General features: G+C 31.6%; 1 protein-coding gene and 1 pseudogene across 2 annotated transcripts; one reads left to right on the top strand and one right to left on the bottom strand.

Moving 5' to 3' along the window:
• The first annotated feature begins 315 nt into the window (after positions 1-315).
• LOC149889119 (zinc finger MYM-type protein 1-like) lies at positions 316-2,992 on the top strand (annotated as a pseudogene). Its single transcript, XR_016452711.1, has 3 exons — positions 316-345; positions 427-988; positions 1,234-2,992. The product of XR_016452711.1 is annotated as a zinc finger MYM-type protein 1-like (transcript).
• A 1,289-nt stretch (positions 2,993-4,281) lies between these two features.
• On the bottom strand, positions 4,282-12,013 carry LOC149889118 (organic cation/carnitine transporter 2-like). The gene is made up of 10 exons (XM_090087238.1): positions 11,845-12,013; positions 7,905-8,279; positions 7,560-7,663; positions 6,888-7,208; positions 6,285-6,500; positions 6,022-6,156; positions 5,480-5,565; positions 5,267-5,375; positions 4,955-5,157; positions 4,282-4,851 (listed from the first exon to the last, which is right to left on the bottom strand). The coding sequence occupies exons 2-10, from the start codon at positions 8,277-8,279 to the stop codon at positions 4,778-4,780; spliced, it is 1,623 nt and encodes a 540-aa protein (XP_089943364.1). The 5' UTR covers positions 11,845-12,013; the 3' UTR covers positions 4,282-4,777.
• Positions 12,014-13,847: the final 1,834 nt, after the last annotated feature.

The raw sequence follows: 13,847 nt of genomic DNA, 5'->3' as shown, positions 1-13,847 counted from the left end.
AAAGAAAGACTCTGGTTGTCAAGTAAGAAAGAATGCTGCTCAAAGAACTGCGAATGAGGAAAAGAACAAACGCACTCTTCAAGACTGTGGTATTACAGTTACAAAAAAGGGAGAAGATGAAAGTCCTACTGCTTCAAACTCTTTCCTGCCAAGTCAATCGATTCAAGTAGTAAATAGTTTTCCCCGTGAAAGGATATTTTCCCATTTGATTAATTCAATGTTATATAAATTTTTAACTTATTTTTATAGGTTGGAACTGAAAACGATGTCACTGACATTTCTGAAAGCTCGGGAGAGCCCCTATCAAAAATCGGAATGGTAGCTGTGAATGAAGAGAATATTTTGGTAAGTTCTACCTCTTTAAAAGAAATGATGTTAATAAACTTTTAAGCTAATAAAATAAGATTTTTTAAAATTTATTCTCAGGTGTTGCCAACAGAAGAACCCATCGCTACCATTCCTTCCAATGATCCTGCTTTGTAGGCAGCACATCTTTCCAAAGTGGAAAGAGATTCTGTGCTTCTACAGGGGCTTCCTCGAAACCCTTCAGCTTTCCCGAAAGATTCTAATAAGAAGAAGGTTCCTGAATCAATTTTCTACGAAACTTCTCTCAACGGGGAGAAGACATGCCGAGATTGGCTGGTCTGGAGTGTATCTAAGAAATCATTTATTTGCTTTCCGTGTTCTCTGTTTGGAAGCAAACAATCTTTTGGGATCGGACACCAGTCGCACCTTCTAAGATGGAATGATGGAATAAGCTGCAACTGGCACAAGCTACCTGAGAAAGTCAAAAGTCACCAGAATAACGCCCAGCATCGAAACTTTTACATAGAATGGAAAACGGCGCTAGAAAGCTTAGAAAATCAAAGCGGAATAGATGCAGCTCTTGAAAACTCGATAAGAAATGAAGCAGCCAGGTGGCGTGAAATTCTACGATGCATCTTAGATGTTACTCTTTTTTTAGCGTCACGAAACCTTAGTTTCAGAGGTAAATCTATTTACAATTATTCTATTGTGATACCGACTATCTTTAAATCTATTTAGCTTATATTTATAAGATTAACTAGATATTTTGGAAATCATTAAATAAAACAAATCCTACTTTATTCTTTTAAATAAATATGTTATAATATTCATAAATCATAATATAAGATCATCATAGAATCATCATAAAATAAAACAAATGCTTCTTTATTGTTTTAAATAAATCTGTCTCATTATTATAATTTTTAGGTTCATCAAAAATGATTGGAGAAGACAACAATGACAACTTTCTAGCTACCCTAGAGCTCTTGGCCAAGCACAACAAGACTCTCCAACTACACTTAGAAGAAGTTTCCCGCTGCCAACAAGAAGGTAACAAAATGAATGCCCATTACTTGAACTGGAGCACTCAAAATGAATTCATCAAAGAGTGCGGAGGAATCGTTCACGGTGCCATCATCAACGAAGCTCATACGGCCATCTACTATTCCATTCTTGTGGACGGGACTCCGGACGTCTCTCACACCGAGCAAATCACGTTTGTTCTCCGCTTTGTATACTTTGGTACTGACAAAAGATGGACCGTGAAGGAGCGCTTTCTGAGGGTCGAGAATCTTGAAAAAAAGATTGGTGCTGACATTGCCAAGCTTATTATGGACGTCTTAGAACAAAATGGAATCGATCTCAAAAACTGCAGAGGTCAAGGATATGACAATGGAGCGAACATGTCCGGTATATACAAAGGAGTACAGGCGATTATACTGCAAAAAAATCCTCAAGCTCTCTATATGCCATGCAGCGCTCATAGTCTCAACCTTGCTGGTGTTCATTCTGCTGAATCTTCGGTTGAAGTCAAGAACTACTTTGGCCGAGTCCAGTCACTTTACAATCTTTTCAGTGGAAGCCCTAGTCGGTGGAAAGTCTTGATTGAAACCACTGGTTTGTCCCTTCATCAAACGTCGCAAACCAGATGGAGTGCGCGAATCGAGGCCGTGAAGCCGTTAGCCAAGCATTCCAGGGAAATCCTCGAATCTTTGAAAAAGCTCCGCGATTTTGATCTAACAGCTGATCAATTGAATGAAGTAAAATCTCTGGAGAAGTGGGTTCATTCATTCGAGTTCATCGTAATGACAACCTTTTGGTATAAAACTCTTCAATCAATCAACTACGTGAGCCTTGCACTCCAATCAGAAAATATCTCCTTGGACGACGAGATGAAACTCATTAAGACTCTTATTGAAGATCTAAATCGACTGAGATCATCTTGGACCAGCATCCTTAATGAGGCACGTTTGATAGCATCTGGTCTTGCTTATTTTCAATCAGAATTTGTGAAGAAGAGGACGAAAAAAAGGAAGACCTTTCACGAAGAGATGAGGAACACCGCTCATTTCCATGAAGACGAAGCAAAAGAGTTTGAGGTGAGCGTATTCAATACCGCTCTTGATACTCTTATTCAGCAGGTCAGCGATAGATTCCAAGCTGCTGAGAAGACGACGAATATGTTTTCGTTCTTGTGTTCATTGAAATTTCTTGTTATGTCAAATGAAGAAGAATCAGAAGAAAGTGTTGAAGCACCTATCCAATTGGAGGAGAAATGCAAGGTCTTGGCACAAATCTACGCAACCGATGTTGAGGAAGAGAAACTTATTGAAGAGGCCCGCCACCTCGATGCTCTGAAGCGATCCAATCTTTTTGGTCCAAAAGAATCTCTCACTTCCATGACGTTATTGAATGGAATATACCAGAAAGGTCTTCAGCCGCTCTTCGAATCAGTCTGCATTTTGCTGCGCATCTTCAACACCATCCCTGTTTCTGTTGCGGAAGGCGAGAGATCTTTTAGTAAGCTTGCTCTAGTTCAGACAGCTTTAAGGTCTACTAAGAGCCAAGAACGACTCACGAATCTTCTGGTTATATCCATTGAGCATGATCTTGCCAAAAAGTTTGCTACGGTGAAGTGATTTCCAAATTCGCCATGAGTAAAGCTCGAAAGATCAATTTCCTCTGAAGTTGAAACAACAATAGCTGTTGTATTCTAGACAAATTTTTGCTCTTAACATCCAATAGTGTTTAATGATTGTCTTTGGTCTGTATCTACCATGTTCTAGTGTCGACTTTATCATTTTATGTATGAGTGTATAACCAAGTCAAAAGACCATTGCAATTATCTAGAAATAAACTGTTCAAATGTTCATTAATTAAAGTTAAAAAATTCTATATTCTTTTATCCTCTTTGATTTGTTATCAAATGGCTTATTATATGTATTGAATTATGGATCATTAGATCAGCTTTCACTTTCAGTAGGGCGCTTGGGAAATTTTGACCCTGGGCGCCGCAAAGGCTCACGGCGGGCCTGCAAATATTTGATCAACCTGTTTAAAAAATCTTTTAGAACAGCCCTCAGAAAAGCGGCTCTTAATAGGACGTGGCCATGGCCACCGAGAGGGGGGGGTGGACGAGGAAGATTCCCGGGGCCCCGCGTGTGTAAGAACAACTTTTTAAAGTAATTTTTAAAATATTTAAATAGTTTTGACTTTTAAAAGATTTAATTAACTTTTATTTTTCATTTCAATGAAAAATAAAAGTTAATTAAATCTTTTAAAAACTTCAATGACCAGAGCACACTTCTTTTGGTCCTGGGTATGTAATTGATCATAATGAGGGCCCCTTAAGAAAACTTCCCCGGGGCCCGAAATTTCTCTCGGCTGCTATGGCCGTGGCCACAAATAGGTCAGTTTGCCCTATTTTCTCGCAAATGTTCTGACTAGTCTCAGGCTTCCGCTATGTATTCGGATAATGCTGTATTGCTGAGGCAACAATTCTTAAACTCCTAATTTTAAAATATAAGTGTCAAGTGTATTGTTACAATAAACTTATATTATAAAATTAGGAGTTTTTCTTTGAAGCCCTGTGTATCTATTTTATTAAAGTAAAAAAAATTATTTTCATGTGTGCGCCCCTTCTGATCCTGCGCCCGGGTAAAAAGTACCCAGTAAACCCCCCTCCCCCCTACGCGGGGGCCCTGCATGCAAACACCGATGGGGTTTTAGTTTTATGTTGAATTTAGCCTATTTACTTTATGAAGGCGAGTTTTTTTGTGTCTTCAAACTAATATTTAAAAGGAACTAGCAATAAACTTAAGATACTTGGGGCTGACTTTGCAATAAAGTTTTTTGGTTACAATTTTTTTTATATTAGTATTTGCTTCATAATATTCACTTCTTGACTAAACAATAAGCGAGATTTTTACTTTCGCGTACTGTAATTATCTAAACTTAAAAGTAGCTACACACAAGTACAAAAAATGGCATAATTTTTTTTCCTGGAAAGACAAAAAATACAGGCACATCCAATAGCATTAATAGCCAGACAAACCGTAGCCAAACTTCCTTGTTTTTTTGAAGTTACAGACCCTGTTTTTTTAAATTTTGGTTACAATTTTACTTGGATTATTTACTGCGCTAATAGTCGTTTTGCAAATAATGTATACTTTTTAATGTTGAAACTTCCAGCAGTGCCAGGTTTTTATCCGAGTTGTAAAATATTTCAATATTTTGTTTGTTGAAATCTATAGCTTGAGCAAGGTTGCCAGCTTAAGTTCGCCTTACTGATAAATTTTAATTCTTTTACATAAAGATGCAGCATTATGCAGCATATATGCTATTAAGTAGCATAACTTTTTTAGCACTAGCTGTTGTTATTTATGTTTGTTTGTGTTAATGTTTTTGTGAAATAAATATGCAATAAATTGAGTTTGTTTCAGCGAAGATGTGTCATGCTTTTAGATATTCATCAACCAAGTGTGTCCGCACCCGAAACATCCATCAGACCAAGCGTGTCAACATTTAAAACTTTGGCAGCTGCAGCTAAACAAAAGGAGAACAACAAACAATTTAAATAATTGAAAAATTTAAACTAAAATTACTCTTAAGAGTAAGATTGCCTGAGAAAAAATTGCGAAAGTTTTACCATTTCGATCATGCACAGTTTCTACTGTTGATCTCCCGTTTGTTTCTTTTAATACGCTGCATAAAATCCCTGAAAATATGAGTATACCACCCATGACACTAAATGGAAGTGCGTAATGAATATAGCCTAAATATTGGCTGACCCACGGTGCTGCAGAAGCGCCTATAATAGCAGCCCACGCACAAATCCCTAAACCTTGAGATCTAAAATTTATTTTGAAATTCCAAAACTTTATAAAATAATTATAATACAGTAAAAATATTATAATGTGTTAAAAATAAAGTTGAAAAAAAAAAGTACAAGAAAAAGAACCTTATAGAAGTTGGAAAAAGCTCGGTGGACCAAATGTAAATACCACCGTACGAAACGTTTACAAAAAATTTTGCTACCACTGCTACAGTGACCCGGAGCCCAATATAACCTACAAGAAAATCTTATCTTAAATGTGCTCCGTTCTCTTAAATATTTGCAAAATTTTATTTTTTTTGAGATATTTTTTTATTTTCCAACACTACTACGACATACCTGTGTGAGAGGGGATGAAAGATAAAAAGACTACAAACAATCCGCCTGCTATTGTTGACAAAACAGTTGTCCATTTTCTTCCAAATCTAAAAATATTGGAACACTATCTTAATTTCGGTCATATGACATAGGCGCTCATGGTTTTTGATTTTTTATTTGGTTGTCAATCATGTCTCGTGATTGATAATTTTATTGAAATCATGGAAAATGTAACAAATATGGAAAATCACTTCATCAACTTTTTCTAAATACCAAATATCCATCTTCTCTAAATACATCACCAACTATCTATAATATAAGCGCCAAATTTTTTTCCGCTATTGCATCGGAATGGTAACAATACTGAAATGAAACGATGCGCAGACCCTTACTCATCTTAAACACTAACTTAACTCTAAGCCTGGTCATAACTTAGTTATTGTTAGTTTCAATATAAAACAATCCAAAAAACTTTAGCCTTAAGACGGAAATTTATAAATTTGAAAAGCTCATCCAAATAATATACAAATAATGATAATTGTACCGTTTAACCAGAGACTTACTTGTTGCAAAGCCAGATTATAATTATGTTAGAAGGAATATCAACAATACTGATCAAAAAAAAATCTCTGTAGATGTTGTCACTGAGATGCTCTGAGGCCAGAGAGATACCATAGTATGCAGTTCCATTTGCAAACCTTTAAAAAGCATAAACTAAAATGTTAACGCATATGCTAAAGTTGTATAATTAATTTAGCTGCATATTTAGGCTAAATATTTAGTTTAAATAGTGGTGGAAAAATAATTTAATAAAAAAAGTCTATACCATATTATTGCTTGAACTGAAGTTGACAAAAAAACGTTCCAAGGGTAAAAAACATATCTGTAAGAAGTTTTCTGTTTCCCTTGCGGATCAGAAATAGTTGACAAGCATGCATTTGGCCATGGTTTCTTGTTAACTTTAGCAACCTTACGAAGTATTCTCTCTGCTGAAGTGATGTCCCCATTTACACGAAGCCACCTTACAGACTCAGGAACAAAACTAAGAGCCAAATAAATTTAGTTAGTAAGATTGCAAGAGGTTTGTTGTCGAATTGCTTTAGATGATGTACTGGAAATAGACACTTTTTGCTCTAATATACTTTTAAAAACTAAATCACTTAACTCGAAAAGAAATCTATAACTGTTACCAAAACTAAATATCTAGTAATTTTTAACAACATATGATGTACAATTTTGCACAACAGTGATGCAACTTATTTGAATCTACTCAACCAATCACTTTTTAATGGCTTAGAATCTTTAGGATAATTAACAAGCCGTACACATCTTGGTACCTTTATTCTAGCTTTGATATAATTTGTCATAGATTTAATTCTAAGTTAGCATGAGTGTGCCGGTGCAATTATACAAATTTAGATATTTATACCTGGATGTTGCCAGAAGTATCACATATGGTATAGTCAATATAATTACAAGAGTGCGCCATTTCGGTACTAACCACGACTGTAAAGCCATAGCACACATTGCAAAAGTATATGAACACCATACAAGGTTTGAATAACTGCGGTATTTAGGCCCCAGCAATTCAGTCATTAAAATCCATAATGATAAATACAAACCACCCTGCAAGATGCCAGTTAGGATGCGTAATACAAAAAAAGTCCAAAAGTCTTTGACGAAAGCAGTGGCAAACGTAACCGCTATCATAGCTGCAAATGTTGGGAACAAAGTGCGCTTCCGGCCGTATCTAAATAATCCCATGTTTCGATTTAAAATTATATAAACTTTGAACTTAAAATTGATTTACAAGTATTTAATAAATGAAAATTAAGTTAATCTCAATTGATGAACAACCAGGAAATTGTGGTCCTTTTAAGTGGCATTTTGAATAATTTTGAAAAACTTCCTGATTATGTATGTATATATGTATATATATATATATATATATATATATATATATATATATATATATATATATATATATATATATATATATATATATATATATATATATATATATATATATATATATATATATATATATCCATATAAACATATACAATGCTGATTGTTGCTCAAAGTTATATTTTGTGCTTACCTGTCAGACACGAATCCGAGAAGGATCGTGCCTATTCCTCCACCAATTTGCAAGGCACTGTTGGCCATGTACGTGTATGATAATTTATCGCAAACCAAATCCCACTTTAAATAAAAGTAATTACAAGAGTTTTTTTTTTTCTCATTGAGCTTTTATAATAACAATAAGTTTTATAAAATTATTATTATTACTTGAAGTATTATTAATATAACCAATTTACATTACTGCATAAGCATGAGAGTTACTGTTGATAATTAGCATTAATAGTTAATGGCAATAGTTAGTATAGTAAATGGTATAAATATAGTCAGTATTAACAATTAATATAAATATAAAAACTCAAACTTCAATAATGATAGAAAATTCAGTTTCTTTAGCATATTTCCAAGCTTCTCTTTTCATTAAGCACCTTCGGTTGTAAAATTTGTGGTTTAGTGAAAACACGCCGGTTCGATTGCATTCCGCACTCAAATTAGCGCAACTCCATGACGGGTTAATTCCTATAAATGTTATTAAAAGTGATTGATAAGCAGCTGGAATCATCAACAAGCTCAGCACAAACAGTAGCAACTTTTGACTTTTCCCAAACTCTCCAATATTTGTCAGAATATCGTCGACATCCATAATAGTGGGGAAATTAGGATAAAGTTCAGCCAATTTTTCTTCTGGATTTGAAGAGGAGTTGTTGGTGGAGCATCTCAACTTAATCTTCTTATTCATCTAAAGTAAAGTTAAAATGATATTAGGTATTTACAAATGAAATGGTGTCGCATTTCCTCTCAACACATCGTCAAAGATGCATTGCACAATTACTGTTACAAAACTTAAACCCATATGTTACTAATTAGTTAATAATAAGATTATTGTTAAAAGTATAAATTGTTATAAAAAGTAGTATAAACAAACATTGTAACTTTCATAAATAAACGACATAAATAAAAAATAGAAATAGTTTTTTGAAATTTTTCACCCACTCCAAAGCCCCACCCCCCATCCACCCTCTGCTGTCATACCCCCCCACCTACCCACACACCCACACACCCACCCTTTGCTGTCATATCTGAAAAAAAAAAAGTTTACTTTAAATAGTTGGAAAGAAAAACTTTTGGAGTTGATTCCATAACAAAATACCGGTCAAAGTTTGACTGAATTAAACATGGTTTTTAGCAGAAGAAGTATGATTATGGATATTCTCAGATACTGTCGTATGAAATTTACGAAGACACTTATTTAACATTAGCATGCACTGGCATGAAATTTACGAAAAATTATTTTTAAGAATTTAGAGTACTCGACTAAAATGTTGACCTACAAATGCAATTGTCTTTATGAATTGCATTTTGAGAAGAATTCACCTTTCGTACCTCAAAGTTTTTTAAAAGGTCATGGTTTTACCAAAACTAGGAATTGTTTATTGCGTTCTTAGTTTTGCAGCTTTGCTCAACAGAAGAGACGGGGGGGGGGATGCTTTAAAAGAAAAACATTGATGTATTGACCAAAAGGGTTGTCAGTGAACAAAATATTTTTGTAATGAATGAAAAATTAAATACCCTTTTATTAATAGTTATTGAAGTTTCATTTAGATTTATAAATAATATCAAAGGTCATATTTTAAAAAATGCACTTTTTATCATGTCATTCTTTTTAACTTTTAATGCTCGATTATTATAAAATAATACATAAATATAATAATAATACATAATTATTTGAAACAATAGTTTTCTAATCCTAAAGAAAAAAATTTTTAAGCACTTTCTTACTGATTTGAGTTACTATAGCAACAGCTAAATAATTCTAGCAACAGCTAAACAAAAGAATCTTCACATTTGTATTGTTTTGGTTGTACCATTCATTAGCAATTCCATGCTTCGATAAAAAATGAAGAATTGTAGAAGATGCAAGTATGAGATGAAAAAGAGTAGATATAAAGGAGGAGGAAGAAAGATGGAAAAAAAAAAAAAGGAATTAAAAAAAAACATTCTGAAGCAAATCAAAAACAAATTCTTTGTTGCTAATAGTAACTAAAAGAATGATGTTTCGATTTATTACGCAACACAAGTAAGAATCTTCAACCAGGGGCCAATGCTATAAACAATTCGAAGTTTTTTTCGAGAAAAAAAATCTTTCGTAAAAACGCAATTTTTCACGTACGAAAAAAAGTTCGTAATCTCGAAGAATTTATCGCTGTTTGTATTTTTTTCGTCCATTGCTATAAAGCATAAAACGTAAACGTCACTAAAATTCACGAACTTTTTTTATCCGTAATATATAGTAGTAATATAATAGTAATTTTTATTGTAACTTTTATTTATTAGGCCTACTTAATGAATTTAATTAGTCATTAAGTATGCTGTGCTATCTATTCTATTTTTATGAATATTTTTAAATTCTAGTATTTGGTGTTTAAAAAATCTGTGTAAAATTAAAGTAGAAACATGAGTTTAATTTTTTCGGATGAAGACTTAGATTTCGAAGTTGCAGAAAATGAGCTTCGCCACCGATTGCCTCGAGAGGTTGGTGTTTAAAACATTACTTAAAATTACTATATATATATATTTTTTTAATGATTTTTTATCGAACAAAATCAGAAATCATACTAAATAGGCGCAGAAATTATATTTTTGTTTTGTTTTTCAATATCATTTTAGTTTAATGGTCGCTTTTTTAACGAAGATGTTTCTGACAACGTTTTTCGAGAGCAGTATCGAGTACCAAGAGCTGTATTAGATTTTTTAGAAACTAGGCTTAAAGATGATTTGCAACATTATACTAAGCAATTTGCAACATTATACTAAGCATTTCTTCATTTTATTGGCACAAATGTTTTTTTTCATGTTCTCAGAGACTGTCATGGAATCTTTACCAACACAATTTATAGTATTATACAGTGTAGGAGAAGCTATTTTCAATGTTAGTGTATTAAGTTAATAAAACTATTGGAAGTATATATATATTTACATGAATGTAAAATCTTTATTTAGAAATATGATTGATTACATACTTATATTATGTTAATATATACTATATATTACATCATACTTATACTATAACATTTGTAAATATATATTTAAATATATATATATATATATATATATATATATATATATATATATATATATATATATATATATATAAATATATATATACTTCCAATAGTTTTATTAACTTAATACACTAACATTGAAAATAGCTTCTCCTACACTGTATAATACTATAAATTGTGTTGGTAAAGATTCCATGACAGTCTCTGAGAACATGATATATATATATATATATATATATATATATATATATATATATATATATATATATATATATATATATATATATATATATATATACATATATACATACATACATATATATACATATATATAAAATATAATGTAGCAATACATATTTTTATTTAAATAGTTTGCTAATTAAAACATACTAAGCTTCCCAAGAAGAACCTCTTTGTTTTCTCTTATTTATATTGCTAGTAACATTTTAAGTTCTTTAGACAGCATTTTATTTGTTGTGTATTTGTGTATTATTTTGTTGTGTATTTGTGTATTATATGGCATATTTATCGACTATTTATACTTTTCTTTCGTCAAACACTATGAAAAATTTGTTTAACCAAAACTACTATCGAAAACCTAACAAGGAAAAACAACAAGGAACTGAATATCGATTAAATGCAGATTTTAAGTAATTAGTTTATTATGGAGTTACCAAAATCCTTTTCAGTTTTATCTATAAAATATCTACATAAAAACACAAACAAAGAATGTTCAATGATTTTGAAGCGCTAACGTTGTTCCAGCAATGGCCGCCAAAAATCACGAAGAAAATATCTAAAATTGAGATCAAAAATCTATCTGAAGTTTTTTTTCGAAAAAACGCATTTTTTATCTGAAAAGGCGATTCCCTTGTTCGTTTATAGCATTGGATTTAAAAACGAAGTTTTTATCTTAAAAACGGAATTTTTTGAATGTTTATAGCAATGGACTTTTTTTTTCTTCGCTTTTTACGGTAAAAACTTCGTGTTTTACGGAAAAAACTTCGTTTTTTATGTTTATAGCATTGGCCCCAGTCTTAATTATTATCTTACAGAATAATTATCCTCACAAAGACACTAAAGTGTATTTAAGTTTGAAATCAAATACATCAATTAAAACTCGCAGAAATTTTCTAGCATTGCGGTATCTTTTAGTTTAAACGAAGTCAATCAAACCACAAAACGTCACTTGAAATGTCATAAAAATTTTGTTTTGGTCGAAAAAATTTTACGACAACTTACTTTTTTTAATATGCACTCTAAACTTTACTTCATTTTCTTTGTTAATTATCAAAAAGTTAAAAATGTATTTCATAAAGTGAATTGCTTAAAAATGTAATCGCTATTTGCGCGATAAAATTAATTTAACTGCATAAAAAAACGACGTTGATGCGCTCTCCGATTTTGCATTATTTCAAAAACATTTCAAACTCCTTTTACTATGGTAACCGTGGATTTGTATGCTCGACAAATCCGAATGCTTCTTTTTTTACTAATTGTTGTAGGATTGAGATTGAAATGCAAGAACTAGAAATTACTTATAATCATGATTGAGCTAAAAAGTTATTTCGACTTTCGTTTTGATATTTGCTTTTAACATTTTCAATTTGTTTGTAATACATGGATTGGTTTTGTATTGTTATATGAACAGGCAAAATGAGTCTCTACCACCAACTTTTTTTGAAAATATGCTTCACCTAACACTTAAGAACGTATTGCTAAAACTAGATAAAAAAAGACGACAAAACGCAAACGTTTTTCGTTTGTAAAAATTGAACTTTATTCACAAATGCAATTAAAAGTTTAACGCAGTGTAACAAAGTGAACTTGACCTGGTTTGCATAATCGCAATTTAAAAGATACTAAACGAAAGTTTAATGCTTGTTAAGGGCCTGCGTTACCGACTTTTTTAGACTTGCTGACCTTGCCGAGATTACCGAGCTGGTCATGCCGGCAGTTAGTTGCTGAAAGCCTGCAATTATAAAAAATAGACTACAGCTCAAAAAATGCAGAATAATTTGCATTGGTAGAAAGTTTCGTCATCCTATCTTATGACCTTTATCCATCCAATTTTTAAGAATATTTCAAATTTGCAAAGTTGCAAAGAGAGTTAGAAACCTCTTATGCAATAGAATGATACAAGTGTTCCTCTCAGTCTGCTTGAAATAATTTTTTTAAATGCTTATACGCCTTTAGCTTCTTTTTTGTGAAGTAGGGATTTTGTGGTTAATGCGGCAGTTTCAGGGGATTCGGACTATTTTTATAGTACAAAAACAAAGAAGCATTTTTCCTGTTGCTTTCCTAAAAGCATATAAAAAAATATATTTCTGATATTTAAGTAGTAGCAATAAAGAAGTTTAAAAAAAAAACAAACTTTAGTCGCACAATCTAAACTTAGAGTCTTTTTTTGAATTGCAACTTGAGTGGATTTCGAATTTATATTCGTTTTATTTTAGCTTCTATCATAACAAATTAAACAAGCATCCAATTTGCTTGATCCTTATAAAACTTCTGTCTTCGTCCAGGAAAATGTAGACGTTTATCGCATTTGCTGAAAATGCTTTTGAAATAACAGAACAATAATAAATTTTGTGTATTACTAAATATTTCATATATTACAAAATATTGTTAAATGTCTCTGCGATATTAGGACTTTTAAATTATGGTCAATTGGATTGCTTCTTGCTGTGATAGGTGATAAATCATCGATAATCATCAATCAACGTTCTTAGTGTTGACAATTTGACCAATGATATTTATTGGTAAACCTGTTAAAAAGCTGTCTTGTTTCATAATGATCATTTAAATCGTAATGACACTTTTATAAAAATACTATGATTTTCATTAAATGATTTTTATCAAAGATGAAATTGTAATTTTCCATTTCTGAAATTATCATTTTCTAATGAAATCAAAGATGATGATTGATTTGTAAATGCAGTAATGTTTGTGGATTATAAGATAGCTTTCAATACTGAATTCAATTTATAAATTAACAACAATAGGAATTTAAAAGTTTATTAAACATAAAATAATCTTAAATTGAATTCACGTAAAATAAGGATTATTATTCTTACCTTCAAAATTAATTTACAAATTAAAACTTTCATATTTTCCTCTGCATATTTTAAAAGTTTATGATTTTTTTTTAAAAAACTACTTAATGACATTTTGACGCAATTAGAAGTTAATTTACTTTAAAGATATTAAAATTATAATTGTTATGATTATTACAGTAATTAGAG

Source organism: Hydra viridissima, unplaced genomic scaffold (genome assembly GCF_058129835.1).
Source record: "Hydra viridissima isolate aposymbiotic clone 2 unplaced genomic scaffold, HvirCarnegie_v1 scaffold_5, whole genome shotgun sequence".
In the NCBI taxonomy this organism is placed as follows: Eukaryota; Metazoa; Cnidaria; class Hydrozoa; order Anthoathecata; family Hydridae; genus Hydra; species Hydra viridissima.
Note: the sequence above shows the minus strand (reverse complement) of the source record. Positions and strands in the feature narration are given on the sequence as shown.